General features: G+C 41.3%; 1 protein-coding gene across 3 annotated transcripts in view; it reads left to right on the top strand.

Annotated features, from left to right (window-relative positions):
* Prkg1 (protein kinase cGMP-dependent 1) overlaps positions 1-23,604 on the top strand; it is a 1,174,992-nt gene that overhangs the window by 859,341 nt on the left and 292,047 nt on the right. For all 3 annotated transcript variants that reach the window (XM_029531419.1, XM_021187092.2, XM_021187085.2), the window contains one exon: positions 3,005-3,068. In XM_029531419.1, coding sequence (XP_029387279.1) covers positions 3,005-3,068 — 64 coding nt within the window. The remainder of the gene's footprint in view (positions 1-3,004; positions 3,069-23,604) is intronic.

Here is a 23,604-nt window from a genome sequence, read left to right as displayed (position 1 = left end):
TTGTGTAGTCACAGCTTCTTTGCAGGCAGTCTCATTCATGGATATTAGAATATCTCAGATTTGTTTGTTTTTTTTTTCAAATCACTGTCTTATGAAGTATTCACAGTCAGTGCCTTCATAACTTGACTCAACAGATGATACTGGGCTTATGAATTATGAATCTCACTCAACCCATGTACAGTTCTTGTGTTTAATGTGTTTTCATCTTCACAGTAAATACATGCTCTCAAGAACAAATAAGAGCTTAGTGTTTGGACACTACAGATAAATCCCCATTTCTATTTATTCATGTGATTTTGAGGGTCTCAACCATGATGGGGAGACAACTCTCTCTCTCTCTCTCTCTCTCTCTCTCTCTCTCTCTCTCTCTCTCTCTCTCTCTCTCTCCCTACCCCTCTTCCTCTCCCCTCCCCTCCCCTCACCAGATTCCACAACACTCCACCTCTGATTCTCTGATTACAGTTATAATGAGGGCCCAGAAGGGCTGGGTATCTCAGAGAGGCAAGTGTGTCTGTCTAGTATGTCCTAGTTCAGAACCACTAAGACTTTGAGCTAAAGAAAAAGAATCATGCTAGGAGAACCTGAGTTAGTAGGTGAGGTGCTGCGGACAACAGCTGCTAAAGAACACTTTCAGGTCACGATCAATCATCAATTAGAATGTTTTGCAGGGTGGGTAGGAGCTAGCACAGAGAAAATTGTGTACATAGGAGAACCTGAGAAAAGGAGGTGGAGCGTCATGGAATCTGGTGAGAGGAGATTGATAGGGGCAGTGGTTGTCTCCCCATCATGGCTGAGGTCCTCAAAGTCACATGAGTAAAAAGAAGTGTGGATTGACCTTCAGTGTTCAAACACTAAACTCTTACTTGCAACATACTGTGACTAGTTTTAGGTCAACTTGACACAACCGAGAGCCATTAGAGCAGAGAGAGCCATGATTAAGAAAATACCTGGAGAAAGATGATGTAGTTGTAGATCACAAGCCTGTTTGGTTTTCTTAATCAGTCATTGATGGGGAGGGCCAGGACCATTGTGGATGGGGCCAACCCTGAGCTGGTGGTCCTAGGTCCTATAAGAAATCAGGCTGAGCATGCCATGGGAAACAAGCCAGTAAGCAACATCTCTTCATGGCCTCTGCATCAACTCCTGTCCTCTGTTCCTGCCCCAAATTTCTCCAGTGACAGACTAAGATATGACTTGTAAGTCAAGGAAACCCTTTACTGCCCAATTTTCTTTCAGTAATTGTGTTTCATCACAGCAATAGAAACCCTTATGAGACCAGAAATCAGTATCAGACAGTAGGGTATTGCTGTGACAGATCTGACCATGTTGCCCTGGAAAAGAATGTGGAAGGGCTTTGGAACTTTGGGCCAAGAAAGTCATTGAGTATTGAGAGCTCAGTAGGATGTTCTGTAGGAGCTTGGAAGACAGTAGTGTCTAGAACAGTATGACAGAGGCCTGCCTGGCTTGTGAAGTTCCCATAGGAAACGAAGACCCAATTAGCTCGTTTGTTTGAAGCATCTGTGGTGTCTGGTCACTGGGAACTGATGAATCCGCTGGAGTTAACAAGAGACCAGAACCACTGAAGTCAAGTCATTGCTTCCACGGTCAATGGATGCTGGTCAGTTGGGGCTGAAGACTCACCTGTGATTAAGTAGATTAGGAGACCAGCATTATTGAGGTGGAGACTTTTGAGATGTGTTTTCTCAGGGTCACCACACTGAAGCTGTGTGCGGGAGGCAGCCACAGTTAGTTATTTGTCGTGCTGGCAGTCAAATTTGATAGATAAGCGTCACTCGGGTGGAGGTGGTTTTGGAGGCAGGAAGGGGTCATGAAGATCAGCTGAGGTTTGACACTGTGTGGCAAGAGGTGAAGTTCCCTGAGGAGAGCTGAGGAGAGGTTATTGCTGAACGTGCAGCCTAATTGCAGCAAGAGACCCCAGCACTTCAGAGATGCCAGGACTGTGGGATGACCACCAAGAACAGCAGCAGCAGTGGAGTGGAGCCAGCTGGAGACTAGAAGACAGATGGTGTGGGCTGCAGGGAACAGAGCCAGAAAAGAGACCCAAGCCCATTACAGGAGGAGGCCCGGAGCTTCTGAGTGGATCTGAGACTGAACACTAAGTTCTTTGCAAGTTGCAAGTTTTGTTTTTGATTTGACTGTGACTGTACCCTAGTTCTTCTCTCTTGAAATAAGAAAGTATTTCATTTATTTTGGACGTTAAAGGAGCCCACAGTTAAGAGACTTAACTTTAAAAGAGATGTTAGACTTTTTAGAAGAGAGACTGGATTTTAAAGTATTTAAATTTGTGAGGCTGTTGGGCCTTTTAAGTTTGTAAAGTGTTTTACACTTATATTAATGTGTGATCTTGAGGGTGAATAAGAAAGAAAAGTCTGAGTTTTAACAGTGATGTGTTTGTCAAGATGACAAGAGGTCTCTTGTGCTGGCTAGTTTTATGTCAACTTGACATAAGTTAGAGTCTTCTGAGAGGGAAACTAAGAGAAGGCCTCCATAAGAATGGGTTGCAGGCAAGCCTGCAGGACACTTTCTTAATTAGTGATTGATGGGGAGGGTTCATTCAACCCATTGTGGGTGGTGCCTTCCCTGGGCTGATTGATGGTCCTGGGTTCTATGAGAAAGCATGATAAGCAAGCCGGTAAGCACCTCTCTATGGCCTCTGCATCAGCTTCTGCTTCCAGATTCTTGCCTTGCTTGATTTCCTGCCCTGACTTCCTCCAATGATGTGGGACTATAAGCCAAATAGACCGTTTCCTGTCCAGCTTGCTCTTGGTCATGGTGTTTATCACAGAAATAGAAGCCCTGATTGGAATACATTCCCTTTCCTTGTTAGATATCAAACACACTGTGATGATTCCTCAAGCAGTTTGGCCATTATCTGTAGATTCTTAGTCATGAAATGCTAGTGTTTTTCATGCAGCCACATTTGTTATAGCAAGCTGCCATGCAGGTGTTCAGCATCTCCCTTTTTTTTTTCTTTGTTTTCCAGTGTTCCAACATTCCAGAGCCTTCCTGATGAAATCCTCAGCAAGCTGGCTGATGTCCTCGAAGAGGTAATTGTTTTGATCTTTTGCACATCTTGAGATGGAACCCAGACTGCAAGCTAAGCTGAGCTGCTTTCTTTCACAGCTCTGTGATGACAAATCAGAAACTGCCAAGAGACCTTGCCAGTTTGACCCAAGCTCTGGGATGAGCTATAGATTTCACTTCAAATTAAAAGCAGCTTACTTACACACAGACACAGACAGACTAGTTACAGGGCAAGGGGAAGATCATTTCATTACGTTGACATCTAGGAATAATATGTTGGCATTGTTATTCTTACTTCAATTAATTATAGTTGTTGTCATCCTGATATTAGCAACTTTACAAGAATTAGTAATTGGGTCTATATATTTTAAGCATCTGTGTATATTTTATACATATAATTTCATGCTTGGATGTGGAAGGCCATAGGCTTTTGTTTGAACTCATGGAAACCGTAGCATTGGGGAAGAGGAGAAACAGTGGAATATGATTCTAAACGCACCACAGAGACCTTGCTTAGAAAGAAACGGAACTTCTTCCTCTCACACTGAGAACCTTTGCACTGAACTGAGAGCATCCTGTTCCCTTGGGAACTGCAGGAGACTTGACTAGATGTTCTTCCTATATAGCTGAGTTCCTCCTAGAGATTTCTACTCAGGTACTTCGGGGTATTGGTTGGCAGTGGAGAATGGAGCTCCTGGAGGAGCCATGCACAATTGCTAATACCTGTAACACCAACATTCAGGATACAGAACCAGGGAGATCAGTAGTTCAAAGTCACCCTTGCTACGTAGTGAGTTCCAGGCTAGATTGGAGCATATAAGACACTGTCTCTAAAAAGCTATAAGGAAGAAAAGGAGAAAAAGAGGGGAGAGAAAGAAGAGATGGAAAGAATCATATACCCAAGGCAAGGCAAGGCAAGGCAAGAGGGTGTGTTTGGCTTTTAGGACCTTTTAGATTTCATTATTCAATGGATATAAACTGTCTCTAAATATAAAAGATTATGTAATAATGTTTTAAATATTTTTCCTTTTAATTATTTTATTAGATATTTTCTTTATTTACATTTCAAATTCTATCCCGAATGTCCCCTATACCCTCCCCCCACCCTGCTCCCCTACCCACCCACTCCCACTTCTTGGCCCTGGCATTTCCCTGTGCTGGGTCATATAAAGTTTGCAAGACCAAGGGGCCTCTCTTCCCAATGATGGCTGAATATGCCATCTTCTGCTACATATGCAGCTAGAGACANGAGCTCTGGNGGTACTGGTTANTTCATATTGTTGTTCCACCTATAGGGTTGCAGATCCCTTCAGCTCCTTGGGTACTTTCTCTAGTTCCTCCATTGGGGGCCCTGTGTTCCATCCAATAGCTGACTGTGTACATCCACTTCTGTGTTTGTCAGGCACTGGCATAGCCTCACAAGAGGCCACTATATCAGGGTCCCTTCAGCAGAATCATTCTGGCATATGCAATAGTGTCTGGGTTTGGTGGCTGATGATGGGATGGATCCCCAGGTGGGGTAGTCTCTGGATAGTCCATCCTTTAGTCTTAGCTCCAAACTTTGTGTCTGTAACTCCTTTTATGGGTATTTTGTTCCCTATTCTAAGGAGGAATGAAGTATCCATCCATTAGGCCAAGAATTTCATAAATTCACTGTTTTTAATAGCTGAGTAGTATTCCATTGTGTAAATGTACCACATTTTCTGTATCCATCCCTCTGTTGAGGGACACCGCAGTTATTTCCAGCTTCTGGCTATTATAAATAAGGCTGCTATGAACATAGTGGAGCATGTGTCTTTATTACCAGTTGGAACATTTTCTTTAGCAGCTTTCTCCTGTATTTCTTTAAGGACTTGTACCTCTTTAGCAGCGTTCTCCTGCATTTCTTTAATAATGCCCTTCTTAAAGTCCTCTACCAGCATCATGAGGTATGCTTTTAAATCTGAGTCTTGCTTTTTGGGTGTGTTGGGGTATCCAGGACTGGCCGAGGTGGGAGTGCTGGGTTCTGATGATGGTGAGTGGTCTTGGTTTCTGTTAGTGAGATTCCTACATTTGCCTTTCGCCATCTGGTGATCTTTGGAGTTAGTTGTTATAGTTGTCTCTAGTTGGAGCTTGTTCCTCCTGTGATTCTGTTAGCCTCTGTCAGCAGTCCTGGGAGTCCAGCTCTCTCTTGAGTCTCAGTGGTCAGATTACTCTCTGCAGGCAAGCTCTCCTCTTGCAGGGAAGGTGCACAGAGGCCTGGCGTTCAGATCTGCCTCCTTGCTGAAGATGTAGGCCCAAAATGTGGCCTGTCCCAGAAGACGTGTTGCCTCTGCAGTTTGCACACTCACCTGCACAGGCAAGACTCTGAGGGACCCTGGACACAATATGTCTCTCTCACCTGCTCTGGCAGACAGAGCCCTCCTGGGTGGCCACCTTTTCTCTGGTGGGGAAGGTGCCCAGATGTCTGGAGCCAGAAACAGGGTCAGGCCCAGAAGCTAGATTGCTTCTGTCTGTCCCAAAGCTGTTTAGCTTCTGTAGTCCACACTCTCGCCAGTGCAGACTGGAGCCTGAGCGAACCGGAGCAAAGATGGTTGTAATAGTGTTTTGATATGCTTATTTTTTTCTGAATAATTTCTTTTGTAAAAAAAAAATTATATGGAGGCTTATGACTGTGTTGTACAAGTTTTAGATGAGAAAGAACAGGTGATTAAGTAAAAACATTAAGTCAGAAAATGGCAAAGGAATTCTTCCTATAAACACAGGTCCAAAAGGAATGAAGACACAAGTTTAGGCAATTAATATGCTTCTTAACCTTGTGAAATAATTCTCAGAAAAATACAGATTTATAGATGAGAAAAAGGTAAGGTTAAACTCAAAGGTCACATTTGTTTTTGTTCTTAGGTGTGGTTTATTAAGACTTTGAAGCTTTTCTGAAAAAAGAATAATCTATATGCAGGCAATAGTCACTGTAATTTTTGTTAGTTGTAGCAAAGCTCTTGACTTCCATCTCTCAGAAGACCAAAGCCAAATCCAGGGATGTGACAGGTTCTTGTCCTTTCTCATATCTTTTCAAATTTTCTTGTCCTTCTGTCCAGTCTTGATTTTAGTGGTTGATATCATTCTCTGTAGGTAATGAACATGCAAGTTTTGATTCAAGTTGAAACTTGAAGAATTTGTTCCATTTTGTTAAGGAAGCATAGGTACGTTAATAGGAATCCTGGAACAGTTACTGGAGGAGACAAAGCTGACCACTAAAGTAGGATATTATAGTTCAAGTAGGAAATGCAGGGAAATCGGTTTAAATCACTGTCAGGAAACTAGACATTCACTGCACATGCTGGGATGGCCCTCAGTTCCAGAGCACATGATGAAAGCTCTGTCTATACTGCATAGACGAAAATCAGACAAATTCCTGACTGGATATGGTGGTTCCTGGCTATCCAGCACTGAGAAGTATGGACAGAAACATTGTGAGTTTTAAGACAATCTTGGAATAGTCAATTCAAAGCTATCCAAGACTACAGTGTCAGATGGTGTATCAACAAAGAAACACCAGAGGATGGGGAAGGAAGGATGGGGAGGAAGATAGAAGTGAATTCAGGAATTTAGAATGTTATTCAGCTGCCCTGCAGAAAACCAAGAGACAGACAACATAGATTATGGCAACGTCTCAGGGCAGGTTGTTTGCTTATGTTTTCTTTTAACTGAAGATTCATTCAGTTAGTCTTCAAACAAGAGTGTAAAGATAAAACAATTAAAAAATAGTCACGGTCAAGTCCTCATAGAGTTTACATTCTAGACAGAGAGAGTTCTTCATAATCAATCAGTTACAAGAAAACGTAATTGAGGGACCAGAGTGATGGCTCAGAGGTTAAGAGCTCTTGGTCTCGCAGAGGACCTTAGTTTGGAACACAGACATATAATTTTAAAGGCTTGCTTTAAGCACTTTTGTCCCATATGCAATAGAGACAAATGCTGTGGAAAAGAATAAGCGGGGTTTGAGAAAAGATGGAGTCTTGGGAATGAGTAAATAGCATTGGAGTTGTCGGTTGAATGGAGATGAGAGACGTGTCCAGGGGCTAAGGAAGCCCTCTGTGAAACACGCCTGGGATGAGTGGCTGGGGACATCCAGGAAATAGTGTGAGGCATCTTTAAAGTGAAATTGGAGCTGGGAGCATGGGGTGGTGGGCTCTACACCTGTGTGAAGCTATATAAAGCTACACAGGAGCAGTGGGTCATGCAAGGTAGTCCACTGTAGGTATTTAGTCTTTCCCCTAGAGTGAGATGGAAGTCATTGAATGACTTTAAGCAGATTAATAGAATTACTTGGCTTATACTGTTATCATGATTCCCATGATGGGGAGTATTGGGAATGATGATAAAAGAAATGTTGGTCACTTTGTTGGCTGTCATAAGAGGACATTGAGGAAAAAAATGGCAGAACCTGATTGGCTTTGAGAGGATAACTCAGGAACTTTGCTGTTATACTACATGATGGAAGAAGACAGGGAATCAAATATGTCACTGAGATTGTTGATGTGAATACAAGGCAGGGTGGGGTCAGTATAAATGGGAATGGAGAAGATTAGGAGAGGGGTATATTGGTGAATGGACAAGGAGTGTAGCAAGGTTGGATGTGGGGGAATAGAATCTTTGGGGCCCTTGCAAGAATAGATGGCTTGGAGCAATGTTTGACCAGGGCTGTTGGTTATCTAAGTGTTATTCTGAGGGACCAAACATGGATGAAGGCTTAGGCAGACAGTGAAAGCTGGTATCAACCAAAACTTACTAAAACAGCATGAATGTAACCGAGAATGCTAGACTATTGTAGATGAGGAAAATGGAGTAAAATGCCAAGGAAAAACCTCAAACTCATAAACAAAAATTGTGATTAAAAAATGTCATTTGTATACATTAAAGTATAAGCATATAAATGCTTTTGGCTTATTAATTATAAATGAAGTCTTACTAATCAGATACATATATATGGTTACCTGTAACAGAAGGGGGATAGGGATCTATACCAAAAAAAAAGTGAATGAATGAATGAATGAATGGAAGGGCATAGAGTAAAGATCTGATTTAATCTTGAGGGTTCAACTCTAAAAGACAGGAGAGTAAATGGGGCCCCGTGGAACCTGGGAAAATGCCAAGAATACTTGGAACTTGCAGTTGAATTTTGTTTAAAAGGCAAGAATAGCAATAGAGAAGGTAAATGGATGGACAGGGAAAGTGGCCATGGTTGGAGCCCAGGAAATACAGTGGGGTGGGAACAGAAGAGGCAGGGCAGTGGGTGTCTTTGGAGTGAGTGGACTGGTGCAGTGGACAGAGCTATGCAAATCCCGACTGAACATTTTGTTTCCTTGGTGATATAGAAAGCAGGGACACAAACAGAATGGAGGAGGGGTAGACAGCTGAATGGCTTATGGAGATCGATGGTGGGAGGAAGTGGAGGGTTAGAAATGTGGTGAGATTACCAAGTATCATGAAGAATCAATTTGATGCTAGCAATTTCTTATCTAAATTAAACTGAATAAAGAAAAAAAAATGTTTAATTAATTTATCAGGGGTCTTGCTTTGTAGGCCAGGCTGATCTTGAACTCATTATCCTCCTGCCTCAATCGCCAAACTGCTGGGATTACAGATGTGCACCATCATGCCTCGTTCAATTTTCCTTTCATTTCAAGTCTCTCTTTATTTTTCTTTTTGCATGGAGTCAGGTTCCAGAGAGGCAGACAACTGGTCTTAACCAGGACTGTTATTTTTCCGAGGTAACTGAGGTTACATGTAAGAAAGATCAAGAGGTTTGATTCTGGAATTTGAATTGTGTAAGGCCAGGGAGAAGTTGTAGGATCAGTGGACTTTTTAGTTTTGTGAAGTTGAGGAGTTGTTGGAGTTAGGTTGTTAGAGTGGCCGAACATGAGAGGAATTAAGGATATTTCTGTCTTTAGGTAGAAGCTGTACTGGAAGATCTGTGGTCCATTCATAAATTCTTTGAGACTTATTGAAGTCAGCTGTCCTATGATTTATTGATCTCTTTCATGTGTGACCACAAAGTGAACCAGAGCATGGCTGCATTTGACTTCTTGTTCAAGTATAAAAGAAATTCATCACAAGAAGTCTGGGTGTATTTCTCTCTGGATGTGCTGACCTGTCACCTCTGTAAATGGAAACTGCTTTTCCCGGTGGGCCTTTCGGCTTTCATTTATCTCTGTGGAATACAGGGAAGAACTCTCTCTGATGAATGTGTGCTTACTTGCATTCACAGACACACACACACACACAAAACACAACACAACACACACACAAACACATACATACACACAAACACATACAAACACACATGCACATACTTGCTCACTGTGTGTGTATCCATGTGTGGGGTGTGTGTCTGCGTTTCAAAGAAATCAAACTGAAGCACAAAGTCATTAGCCCCAATCAATGTCTTTATAAAGCAAAACAGAACTAAGAGTCTGTGAAATCCTTTAATCAATTTTTTTCTTCTTCACAGCTGTGAAAGTGTTTGTGCTGTCTTATGTAACAATAGCCACAGTAGTTCACAATGTATTCTAGTATTTGGGGCTGTATTTTCTTTTCTTTTTCTTGTATTGTATGTGTATATATTGTATGTACCACTTCTTGTAGGTGTGTGCATAAAGGTGCATGGTGTACAGATGGGGGTGTGGAGACCAGAGGTGGACAAGGAATGTCTTCTACTACTCTTCACTGTAGCTTTTGGAGATGGCCTCTCACAGAACTGTAAGCTAACCGATTCAGCTAGTCTTGATGAATGCTGAGCCCCAGGATCCTCCAGTCTCCACACCCTCAGCACTGGGATTCTAGGAGTGTGCTGTCATGCCTGACTATCACAGGAGAACTGGAGATCTGAACTCTGTCTGTCATGATTTCAAGGGAGGCTGTTGATTGCTGAACCATCTCCCCAGTCTCTAAGTCACATTTCCAATTAGACATTCAGACGTTAGGATGTTGCACAAAAGGGAACAAGCAGTTTAGCCCCATACATTTGGTGTTAGGACATCAATATGAAGTAAGTGTACCAAATATAAATGTGCTATCTGGTGCAGGCAGACTACTTAAGTTGAATAAACCAGAACAATGGTAAGTTAGGTTGGAATAACAAATCAGATAGCGTGAACCAAATCCAGAAGAGCAAAAGCAACAGCAATATCGCTTAACATCAAAGACAAATGTGCTCACATAATAATTAGGCTTTCTACCAATAGCCATAAATGGAAAGAATCCCAGATTCTTTCATAAGGAGTATCATTATAGCCAATAAGTAAGTTTGCAGCTTTGTTTATTAGGCAGACATTTATGGAACACCTGCTCTGTGTCGGGAGTTGCTCCAGACCTTGGGGATTCAGGCTCTGCTCTCCCATGGCATATGTTCTAGTGGTTACAGATAAGGGAGGAAGTACTTATCACCGAATGATAAGCCCACTGAAATTACTGATAAAAAAAAAAACCTCAGTTGAGCATAGTAGTACATACAAATGTAGATTGCTTAGATAAACCCTGCAGCCAAAGTTAAAATAGGTGTGGAAGCAGTGTTAGCTTAAACTTAATTCAATTTGACTTTAGTAAGGGAAGGTAAGGTTTAAACCAAGGTCTAATAATCTATCTAGTGGGGTTCCACTGGAGCAAGGAGAAGAATAGATGCATGGTCTTAACATAGAAATGAGTTTACTGTTTTAATTGGGTAGAAAAGTTGTGAAAGAGGGCTTCAGAAAATTTAAGAAGATTATGTCACTGTGGGTTTATAACTGGAATTTCAGGGCAAAAGGGCTCACAACAGGATTCCCAGAGGACTAGTATGGTCACACATCCCAATATCCCAATTAAAGAGATGAATAATTGTGAAAAGCAGAGAAAGGAAATTTAATAATGCACACATCTTGGGGGTACTGACATAGAGCTTTAGGCTTAAGTAGAAAAAGAACTGGGCCAAGGGACAAAAGATGCATGTAAATAAGCACTCTTGGACAAGCTGATCCTATGGGTGGTGAGGTCTCTTCCACCAAGTGCTGCTAATCCAAAGTGAATACAGGTTTGGGACAATGACCTTAGGGGGATTGGGAGCAGGACACTGTAAAAACCACCAGTAGTATGTCTCAGTTAAGAATTGCCTAGTGAGACCAGAAGAAAGCAAGGTAGGTGAAGCACCCCTAGCTGCTAAAGGACACTCCCAGAGTGAGCACTTACAACCTACCTGCAGAGGTGAGCAAGGGGAAAGGATGCTCTCCTAAGGCAGGGACTCCAGACTTTCCATTGGTTCTTTCTTTCTTACCTTGCAAAGTGCCTACTGTAGTTGTGTCCATAGGGATAAAGAGTTTGTTTTCACTCTGAGCACAAAGGGAAACAGTATGCATCGTAGCTGGTAAAGTGGTATAACCTGTTATTTCATATTTTGAGATAGGGTCTCTTGCACCTCCAAGGCATCTTGAAAGTTCTGATTCTCCTGCCTCCACATCTAGTGTGCTGGGATTACAGCACCGTGTACTGAAGATGGAGAGCTATAACATAGGCTGTCCTGCATGAACAAACACTCTAACTCCTGAGTTACATGCCAGTTACTAGGTAATGTCATAATCATCTCTTTTTAGGGTTTATGAGAAGGATCAATTAATAGAGCCACTCAAATTAAAAGGCTATTACAAAATAACCAGGTAAGGGTAGAAGATGTGTTTATGGTTTTTCCAGAGTAACAGGAGTTTAAAGAATATGAAGCAGAGGGGTGAATATAAAGGTACTAGAATGGTTTAGAGGAGTACATGTGATAAGAAGCAGATGGATAAATATTTTGTTTGAGAACTGAAAGGAATGATGGATGAGAGGGGGTAGATCCAGCAGAACCTTGTGTTGACCTGTAGAGACTAGATTTGGCACAGGAATTCTGGGAAGGAAAAGTACATTATCTCACTAAAAGGATAATTATTCACTCTATGTCATCAGCATGGCTTAAGGTGAACCTGCCTTTCTAGAGTGGTCCCTCTTCCCTGAGGAGTAGTCACCTAGTCAAGTCATTGACCCAAATAAACTGCCTTAACTATTTCATGTCCTGGGTAGTTTCCAATGCTAAGTCTAGAGAAGTAGCTTCCCTTGCTGGGCATGAACACAGCACTGAGCCAGGCTTCTGTGAAGAGCATATTCTTGGAAATGGAGTGGTAAATGTTGAGATAATTTGATAAAAACATGTTTTATTGGAAACTTTAAATCAGAGCACCAAATTAGGTCAACAAATCCACCAGACACAGCTATAGTTTCCTTATCTAAGAAGTGTTGCCCATGTGCTGGATTTAGCTCTTCTGATTTTTAGCAGAAAAAATAGTGAAGCAGATGAGAACGACTTCTTACCTGTATTAGTGCCCCTTTCATGCCCAATATTTCTCTTCAAGAATTCAGTTGGATTTTCTTAGCATTGAAGATCTCTCCTTCAGGAGCAATTTCAGGGACTCTGCCATTGAGTCTGTACCTTTTCCTGAGACTGAATTGATCATGGACACATTCGAATGTAGATAACACATTGTTCCAATTTATGTCCTGGGTAGTGCAAGTATTTATGTTTTCATGTACTGTTTATCCATGCCACTATGGCAATGACAAGAGCATAGACACATAACTGCTCATATTTTTTGATAATTAAAAAGGACATTGAATAAGAGGCAAAAGAAAAGATGATTGAAGGAAAAGTGAAGAGTTTTCAGCTCAGCCTGGCTTGAGTGTGTAAGGAGGATCTTCTGTGATTAGCCAATCTGGAGACCACCTTGGAAGGGGAGTTATAGAAGATGTACTCCTCCTGGTGGTTAACAAGCTAATTACAGATACAGGGTTTGGTGGTTTTGCTCTGTGACTTCATGCCTGAGCATCTTTGCAGAGTCCATTGTATTATCTGGGGCTGAGAATAATATAGGGAAATATCTCCCATTGTTCATTATTGAACAGCTATACAGTTTTCTCTTTTGGCTTATGTTTTTAGATTTATGTATTTTTATCTGTGTTTTTATGTGTGTGTGTGTGCTACCATGTCTGTATATGTACCTTGAACATGAATATGCCAGGGAGGTCAGAAAGTGATGTAAGGAGGGTGGTCAGAGCCCTTGAAGCTGCAGTTATAGATGGTTTTCAGCTGCCATGTGCATTCTGGGAACCAAACCCAGGTCCTATGGGAAGAATAACAGTTGTTCTTAACTGCTGAGCTGTCTTCCCAGTTCCCAGATGTCTTCTATTTTATTATTCCAACTGTCTTGAGTTGTTCCAGGAAGGAACTGATCAACTAAATGGGGACATTATGAGTTCTCTTTGAAATATTTTGTTTATAACTAACAAAAATACCTAACATCATTTTCTCCCTCTCCGTCTCCCTTTCCGTCTCCCTCTCCCTCTCCCTCTCATTCCTCCTCCTCCTCCTCCTCCTCCTTATTCTTTTGACATCTCTGATTTCTTCTCTGTTTTAATTTTGGTGAAGCAAACCATTGATTTTTGAAATGTAAAGAAGTAGAAGGTGAGAGAAAGAGACAGACAGACAGACAGACACACAAACACACACACACACACAGAGAGAGAGAGAGAGAGAGAGAGAGAGAGAGAGAGAGAGAGAGAGAGCGAGAGAGAGAGAGAGAGCTCAAAGGCCAAACTAAACCTTAGTTTGCATCACCACCCACCACCTCTTATACAGAGAAATAATTATAGAATGGGAGAAATATGAAAATCGTTGATGAGAAAAGGGACTCAGTTTCTAATTGTAGTGATGTTTGTACAACTTTTGAGTAGATCAAAAGCTACCGAAATGTACACCTCAAAATGGGTAAAATTTATGATTGGATTTTTATATCAATTAAACCATGAATTTGATTACAATTTTGACAACTTCAGTCAAAGAAAGCCTTTGTCTTACTTGAGGACATCCTTGGGGTCACAATGCGATGGCGGCAACTCTGAGACTGATGGTTAGATGGAGTTCAGAGTGTTAAGTATCAACAGAAGTTACATGTTCTGGAAGAATGCCGGGTAGAAGAGACCTGTGTTAGGATGTTACAGATACTTGTACATTGATTTGATCCTTAAACAATGGTGGTATGCGCGCCCATCTGACATTTTGTGTGATTTTAGTCTAAACAAAGGTCTTCCTGTTCCAAATCCAGGTTTCAGATGTTGTTATATAGAAGGGACAAATACTTGCTTGTTCCTTTCGATCGATCTCTGTCACATGAAGATTTGTTCCTCAGACTAAAACAAAACAACAACAACAACAAATTATATAACTGTTTCTCAACCCATGGGTTATGATTTCGTGAGGTCTGATGACCCTTTTACAGGAGTCACCCGAGACCATCATAAATGTCAGACACTTATTATTCATAACAGTAGCAAAATTACAGTTATGAAATATCAACAAAAAGAGTGTTAAGGATTGGGAGTCATCAAAACATGAGGTATTAAAGGTTTGCAGCATTAGGAGGGTTGAGAAACACTGCTTTAAAGCAAGATATAGATTGCTCTTACTTTTCTGGATACCTGTAAGCAATTGACATAAAGCCCAGCATATGAATAATTTCCACTCATTGTCATTCCCTCTGTGCCAGGTGAAGAGCATCTGTTCAGTTCTACCCCAGATTAATGAATGTTCTTATTCTGTCTCCAATTTACCTGTTGGGTCATTGAAGCTAAGGAGGCACACCTACATAAATGGGGAGCTAATATACTCCATAATCTGACACTAGAAACAGTGTGTTTGAGAACTACTCTATGGTACATCTTGGGTAATATATCATAAAGAAACAAGAAGGGGATACTTCTGAACATCTTTACTGTATTTTTTGTTCTTGGAGAAATTTGTTTTTCCCAGTCATAATTTTACGCTTGTTATCACAGGGGTCCATTTGAAGGCTTCCACAAGTTTCTACCCATGTGACTTTATGTCATTTTGTCACCAGAGTATGGATGCTTTGCCCCAGGCTACTTGTGATTCATTAAAAGGTGCCTGTATTCTGCAAGTTAGAATCCAAACTGCAATAAATCAGTTTTCTAGAAATCACAGTAGAAAGTCCTTGTAGTGGTCACCACAGATGAGTGTCCTAGCGCACTCGGTGCTGGTGATGTGTTGTCATTTGGGCGGTTTGCAAATTGGAGATTCCTGTGAAGATGGACATTGATGGCCTCCCTGCGTTCAGTTTGTTGTGAGAGCCACTCATGGGGGCTCTCTGACAGTCAGTGCTTACACAGACCGCCATGAACTTTTCAAGAGACCGAAGAGGAACACCAGATGAACTGCCTTGTGTAAAAACAAAGTGATCTAGAATTTTTATCTACTTGATTTTATTTGTTTGATTTTTGTACATTTGTTTCTTTGTTTTATTGGAGGCCTCATTGTACCCACAAAAAAAACCCACGTAGTTCCAATGTGTATGCACAGAGGTTAACACAGATCAATGAATAGAGGCATTCTTGTGCTGACCAACAAAAGGCTAGATAAGAAAACCAGTTGGCAGAGCCTGAAAAAATAGCTGCCTCCTTCGAGGCTCTGCCAGTGCCTGACAAATACAGAAGTGGATATTCACAACCATCCATTGGACTGAGCACAGGGTCCCCAATGCAGGAGCTAGAGAAAGGACCTAAGGAGCTGAGGGAGTTTGCAGCTCCATAGGAGGAACAACAATATGAACAAGCTAGAATCCTCAGAGCTCCCAGGGACTAAACCAACCAACCAAAGAGTACACATGGTGGAACTCATGGCTCCAGCTGCATATGTAGCAGAGGATGGCCTAGTTGGACATCAATGGGAGGAGAGGCCCTTGATCCTGTGAAGGCTCTATACCCCAGTGTGGGGGAATGCCAGGGCCAGGAAGTGTGAGTAAGTAGGTTGGTGAGCAGGGAGGGGGGAAGGGGATAGGGAGAGGGTGGGTTTTGGAGGAGAAACCAGGAAAGGGGATAACAATTGAAATGTAAATAAAGAAAATATTCAAGAAAGAAAGAAAGAAAGAAAGAAAGAAAGAAAGAAAGAAAGAAAGAAAGAAAGAAAGAAAGAAAGAAAGAAAGAAAGAAAGAAGGAAAACCAGTTGGGCTTTTGGGTTTAGCCTCAGAATACAAAGCTTGTCTGTTCTTTACAGTATTATCAAACAGTGTGAGAAGGGAGAGCCCAGGTTTCCTATACCAGGCCTCAGGGACCTCAGTGCATTTCTGAGTCTCTGCCATGGGCAGCCTACCACCTCCCTGTGGAGCAGAAACCCCTGCAGTGGCTTAGGCCAGAGACCTCTGGCTGCTCCTACAGTTCAAGTTCCAGTCCGGGCAGGCAGAACTTCAATCATGACTGTCTATCAGTTGTCAGTCAGTGTTAATGAGGAGCAAATTGTGACCAGTCAGGGCCTGAGGGATAGTTCAGTGGGACAGTCATTGCATCTGTGAGGTTCATGTTCTCCCAGTTACTACAAGATGATATAAATGAGCTTCTCTTGGCTCTCTAGGAAGTGAGCGCTACTATTCTCTTTTATTGCTTCCCCTTAGATTATTACTTTAATAGATGTCACCTGGTTTGTCTTGTAAATAGACTGTAGTGCAACACGGCCTGCCTGGATCTCTTCTCTCCATCATCTTGTACAATCGTCAGTGATTGAAGGGAGGAGAAGGGGGAGAAAGTTCTCTGTGACTCCCTTCCCTCTTTCAAAGATGTTTCTCAAAAGCATGCTGATCCTTTTATTTCTCATTTATAGAACCTTATCGTGACTAACTCCATTGCATTCTTTGCTTTTGCTTACACAATTCATTCGTGCAACTGATGCTATAATGACATATGCTTCTTCCTGCATTGTTTTGACGTTATCTCTCTCCTGGTTTTCTGCAAGCTCCTTAACGATAGGTTATCTCTCATCATGTATCCAATTTCCAGAAGAGGGAAGGTTTGTAAAGAATTATGCCTGACATCAGTTCCCTGCAAATAGTCGAACATGTACATTTTCGACAGATGTGTGCTCTATGAGTAAGCCAGTGAATGAAACATAAGCTCTGTTTCCCATTCAGAGGTTTCCTTTCCATTCAAATGCACAAGAGGAGAGTCAAGGAACATGCCATCTAAAACCCAAGTGTTCATCTGACACACATTACATGGCATGTCACAAAGGCTGCTGGTGGAGCAGCACAACAGAAGAAGAAACCAGAGACGTTATGAGGATCCAAGGCCTGGAAGGGCACCAAGAAACAATAGGTCTTATTCTTCTTCGGCCAACTTTCCCTTCCCTCAATCCCAGTAAAACATAACAAATGCTAAACATTCAGATTTATGTATTAAAGAAAGAACATAAATACCTTGTGTAGAAGACTGCTTTCCAGGGCGGGGAACTGCAGGGCACCAATCAAGAGAGGTTAGAGAGTAGAGGCACCAACAAAATCCTGAGTCTTTTCCTCATCTTTTCTGTTCTCCCTAGTTCCTTATCCACAGAATCAAGATGCTGGTCCACAGTTATGGGTTTGTGTATAACTATATGAGTATACTCTGCATCCACACTTACCTCTTTGTACAATGCAAACATCAGGATCTGAGTCTTGGCTGTCGTCCATAGAGTCACGGTTCCATCACTCATCAGTCATGTGATGGAGATAAGTTACTCACCTTCCCTCAGCCTCCTCTGTCTCCTCTGGAATGTAGCGGTAACAGTGGTACCCACTTCATAGAACTGTCTTTTAACTTTTTAAAAACAAAACTTTTCCTCTGCTAAGAGACATTACTTTTTTTTTTAAAAAAAAGACTAGTTTCAGTTTAATAGAAAAATTGAACAGAGTGTAGAACATTTCCAAGTCCTGCTTTCTGTAGACAATTTCCCTGCTAGCCCTGCTTTGGTAAGGTGCCTCTATTAGAGTTGATGGGCCAGTCTTGAAGCATTTACCTAAGTCCATTAGAACATTAGAATTCCTTCAAGTATTGTTCAGCTCTGTGGGTCTTATCAAATACATTGTGTGCCCACCATTACTGTACTGTGCAACCGTCACTCTATCCTGCCCACCGTCCTCTGTCCATCTTAGTAATGCTACTGAAGTAAATGCTCTCTTATTTCCAATTCCACTCATTCATGGTGCATATTATAAATCAACTAACTTTTATATTTAAATTATTTCTTGAAAATGTACTGTAGTCACTTGTTTTAGGAGGTAAGTTTGGATCTTTTTATGTAGAAACCATGTAATATGTGAAGAGACAGTTTGATCTCTTTGTTATCCACCTAGCTGCCTTGCCTGCCCATCCCCTCCCTCTTCTCTAAACTTCTTGTCCATCTTTTCCTGTGCCATCACTCTAGCCTTATAGTATAATGGTTAGTATCAGTGGAACACTGTGGAACCGTTCAGAAAGGATGCCTTTGCTATGGAGCCTATCTGAGGGGAAGTCCTAGCGTCTTACTACTAGGTAGATGTTAATGGTAAGTTCCATTTTTTTTTCTCTCATTTTAATTCCTCTTTTCTTTTTGTTTTAAAATTAGCCTGCACTAAAAGCTTTTTTGAATCACAAGTGAATGTTTTGTCCCCCAACTGTTGATATGAGCTTGTGAGTTTTCTTCTTGTGCTTGTCGATATGGGGGTTACAGTCATTGATTTTACAGTGTTAAACAGGACCTGCAAACCTGGGATAAACCCTACTTGGTCATTCCTTTCCCCACGATTATGTTGGTTGCAAGCTAACCTTTTTCTTTCTATCTCCTACTTTTGGATTTTCCTTCCTTTTTTTCCCTCTTGCTTTTGCTAAATCCTAGAATTTTCCCCAACATAAACATTTTGTTTTAATAAATAACTATGGTGTGGCTTAGATTTAAAGAGCATTTGCAGATAAAGAAAACTAACAGATCCGAAGAGTGACAGTGAGTCCCGTGCTCCTTCACCGTAAGCTTCACATGCATTTTATACCCACAGAGCAGGGAGAGCATACACACCTACCTCCGGACACTAGGGCATGGGAAAGAACAGATGCTCAGAAAAACCACGCAACACCACCTGACCTGTCATCTTCCTGCTGCAGAACCAGTCCAGAGCTAAAGATCAGCCAGGGCTGCTCGTGACCACACCCAGAAGCCCTTCCCCTGCTGGTAACACTAGATCATGAGCATTATCTACAGAAGGTATCCACCAGTTACCCCAGAACTGTATTAGAACAAGATAAAGAAGCCACACTATGCCTTTTCGGAAGTATCGCACCGGATGAGCTGTATCTTCCGAAGACTTGGCCCTAACGTCCTAATGGCATTTGTACCAAGCCAGAGATGCTGGCTCATTTTGTATGTCAACGTGACATAGGCTGGAGTTACACAAAGAAAGGAGCTTCAGTTAGAGAAGTTCCTCCATGAGATTCAGCTGTGGGTCATTTTCTCAATTAGGGATCAAGAGGGGAGGGCCCATTGTGGGTGGTAGTCTTGGGTTCTATAAGGAAGCAAACTGAGCAAGCCAGGGGAAGCAAGCCAGTAAGTAACATCCCTCCATAGCCTCTGCATCAGCTCCTGTTTCTTGACCTGCTTGAGTTCCAGTCCTGACTTCCTTTGGTGATGAACAGCAATTTCCTCCCCAACTTGTTTCTTGGCCATGATGTTTGTGCAGGAATAGAAACCTCGACTAAGACACCAGGCTCACCATATTTCCAGCACCATCTGCCAGGCTAAGTAAGGTGCAGTTGGCTCTCTAGGGTGTTGGGAACCTCAATCTCTGTAATAGATTTCAAGTCCTCCAGGTGTGGTTCCTGATGAGTTTGGACAGAAGAAGCATCTTTCTGGCTGTTGTTTTTAAAGAGGAATTGCTTTCTGCACTATAGTCTTCACCAGAAGGTAATCTGGTTTTCTGCAGTGCCCAAACATTTAAGGCTCCTTCAGCTGGTACAAGTCCTGGAGGATCAGCCCACCAAACAGCATGGAGTGCCTGGCTGTATCTTTAACTACCGTGTGGAGTCTCTGTTTGCCTCATTTAGATAAGAGATGGGATCATCTCTTGCTCTGAGGACTTCTTGATTGATTTATCAGATTGGAGATTTGAGCTTTCTCCTGACACTATCTGTTGTTCTCATTTCTCATAGTGTCCCATAATCCCCTGTTCTTGGCTTCCCACAAGGTGATGTTCTCAAAGTTGAGCTCACCTTTTACCTTCACATCTTTCTCTGCTGCCATCTCATTGGATTCTTGTTCAAGGAAGACCTTCACATGCTTAGTTTTCTTTGGCATGTTAGCATCGCTGAGCATTACATTAATAGTGACAGAAGGACTATAGCTGGGTCGTCTAGGTAGGAAGGACAGCATAGAGGATTAGAGAGAAAGGGAAAGTACATCTTAGAAATTGATAGGATTTGTTTTACTTTCATTTATTACAAGCAGTTCCATTCTCTTGAGACTTCATTTAGAGAAATGTTACCTGGCAATGTGTAGTTTTAGCTACATTTCTGTTATGGTTCCTAATCTAATTCATTGCTGCCCTGTGCACAGACTTTGTGTGACCCCTATTTCTTTCAATTTGGTTAAGCGTTTTTTTGTTTTTTGGTTTTTTGTTTGTTCGTTTGTTTTTTTTTTTGTTTTGTTTTTATAATATAGAATGTGGTCTACATGGAGGAATGTGTCACATGGGCTTGTGGAGAATGTATTATTCTGTTGGTGAACAATGTATTACACAAACTTGAAGTGGATCTGATTAGATGGCAGTGGGTTCAGTTCAGTTACTCCCTTACTGAAATCCTGTCTGTTAGATCCCACCTCAGAATATTGAAATGTCCAACTTGAAAAATGTATTCTTCTGTTCGTCTTGGGAGCTGTTTCCATCACTTTGCCTTGTGTCTTTTGATATTGTATCATTCGACACATATTCATTCCGAACTCTATGTCTTCTGTAATCTTACATGACTGTATCATTCCCTTGTGTATTTCTGATAGCGTGCCTTGCTCTAAAGTCTGCTCAAAATAGGATTGATATAGCTACTTCTATTTTCTTGTAATTAATTTTAGTATGTGTCCTTTGCCTGAAGGATTTATTTTCTTCTTTGTACTGGGGATTTAATCAGGGTCTTCATTGCATATGCCAGGCAAATCCTCCTAAATTATAGCATAGTCCTTTCCTTTCAGTGTTCTGATCTTGTACCTTGTCTAGCATGGCCTTGAACTTGTGTGTGCTCATGCTTCTGAGTATCTGGGATCAATACTGTACCAGGTTACTATCTTAACTTTTAATGAACCCATGTCTTTGTATTTACAGGAAGCCTACTTTAAATAAAAGATTTTTTTTTCAAAGTCTACTCATAGAATATCTGATTTTTTTTTTTAAGTCTAGGCATTGAACTGAGGGCCTCTCATGTACCAGGCAAACAGTCTATTCCTGAATTGCATCGCCATTTTTTTGTCCTTAATTTCAATCATTTTGATGTCATATATCTAGTTAGGATTGTCTGTTTGCTTGGTGTTCTCTGAGCTTCCTGGATCTCTGGGTTCTGTGTCACTGGTTGTGGAATGGTCCTCTCTTTACTCTTGGGCAGAGGCTAAGTGTCTCACTTTGTGTTTCTGGCTGACTTTGAATTCTTGGCACTCTTCTTTCTTCAGCTTCCTAGGTGTTGTGATTATAGGCACTAGTCATATGGATTTCTTTACACTGTATACCTTAGCGGTAATGGAGGGTTTTTTTTTTTTTGTTTTTGTTGTTGTTGTTGTTGTTGTTGTTTTGGTTTTTTTTTTTTTTTTTTTTTTTTTTTTTTTTTTTTTTTTTGGTTTTGCTATCTGTTTGCTTGGTTTTTACTTTAAGATGAAATCTTGTCATGTGGCCCAGAGCTAGCCTGAAACTCACAACTCTTTTGATTCAGTATCCCGAATGCTTGAATTAATATTTCATTTTATTGAAAGTTAAATATGATGTACTATGTAAGGAATTAGAGATAGATAAGCCTTTAGTAAAAGGGTTTATGTTTGTTTGACTAAGAGTTAGACCATGTTTACTCTTTGCTGTAGTCAGGTGTCACAGGCAGAGACTTCCTCTAGCCTCCTTATTTCTGTTCCCTCCTTTGTCTTTAGGTTTCCTTAGAAACTACTTACTTAATTGACAATAAGAGCTTGTTTTACTCTGTAGCCCTGGCTGTTCCAGGATTCATTATGTACTTAGACTGGTCTCAAACTAACAACAATCCTCCCAAGTATTAGGATTTCCCCTGTGAGCTGCAACAGTTAACTAGAAACATTTTAAAAACTAGATACTAATAATTACTGGCCTAGCAAGATACAAAAGGGTACAACAGTGGCAAGGATGTTATGAGAGCAACCAATCACTTTCTGACTGACTTTTAGGCTAGCTCCACAAGATAGGACTTAAAGGGGCCAAAATCCATGGCTGTCTAATTCACAGGGGAAAAACTAATTATACTATTATACTCTTTAATGTGCACAGACATAAATTTCCCCCACTAACCTCTTACCCAGAATATTAAAACAGAGACTTGAACTTGTAAGTGCATAGAGAATAAGAAACTACACAATGTGAATAAAAGACTTTCCATTCCATTCTATTATAAATGTTATATCTATATCATATCCTCACTATTCAAGCTCAGGGATCACTATGGAAGATGAGGCAGAAAGATTACAAGACTCAGTGGTATTAGACATCTGGAACAAAACTGTGTTAGTTGGACATGTCAGGATGGTGGACCTGCGGCACACATGAACTCACAGTGGCTGTTACTACATGCTTAAGTCCTATACAATTAAATCATCCAAAATTCAAGAAGGGGAAGGACTCATGAAATCCCATCCATCTCTTGGCTGAGGTGATGTTTGTCATTGATGGCTACTAGTAGAGCAACTTTTCTTCAGATATATGTTCTTGGAGGGGTTCCGTTCTCTAGTAGATGGTCTTATACCCATGTCCATAAATACAGCACTAAGTGGACTTCATGGGTTTACTCTTCTACTGTCACGATGAGAAGCCATGAACAAGACAATTTTAAAAAGAAGGAATTCAGTTGAGGGCTTGCTTACAGTTTCTGAGGGTGAGTCATGACCATGATTGTAAGAAGGCAACAGTCAGGCAGACATGTAGCCAAGAGATTAGATCTTATCCAAAAGATGGAGGGCAGAGAGAGAGGGAGGGACAGAAAGAGGAGAGGAGAAAGTGGAGGAAGACCAAGGAGGGAGGGGAGAAAGAAGAGAGAGATGAGTATGTATCTATGTGTGTATGTGTGTATGTGTGGGGGGGACAGGAGGACTGGTCCAAGCTTGAGCCTTTTAAACTTTAACACCCACTTACAACAAATGGTGCTGGTACAACTGGCAGTTATCATGTAGAAGAATGAGAATTGATCCTTTCTTATCTCCTTGTATAACGCTCAAGTCTAAGTGGATCAAAGACCTCCACATAAAACCAGAGACACTGAAATTTATAGAGGAGAAAGTAGGGAAAAGCCTTGAAGATGTGGGCACAGGGAAAAAAATTCCTAAACAGAACAGCAATGGCATGTGCTGTAAAATCAAGAATTGACAAATGGGACCTCATAAAATTGCAAAGCTTCTGTAAGGCAAAAGAAACTGTCAACAAGACAAAAAGGCCACCAACAGATTGGGAAAGGAT

The sequence above is a fragment of the Mus pahari genome, chromosome 1, assembly GCF_900095145.1.
Source record: "Mus pahari chromosome 1, PAHARI_EIJ_v1.1, whole genome shotgun sequence".
Taxonomy (NCBI): Eukaryota; Metazoa; Chordata; class Mammalia; order Rodentia; family Muridae; genus Mus; species Mus pahari.
This window is presented reverse-complemented; position numbering and strand designations above follow the sequence as displayed.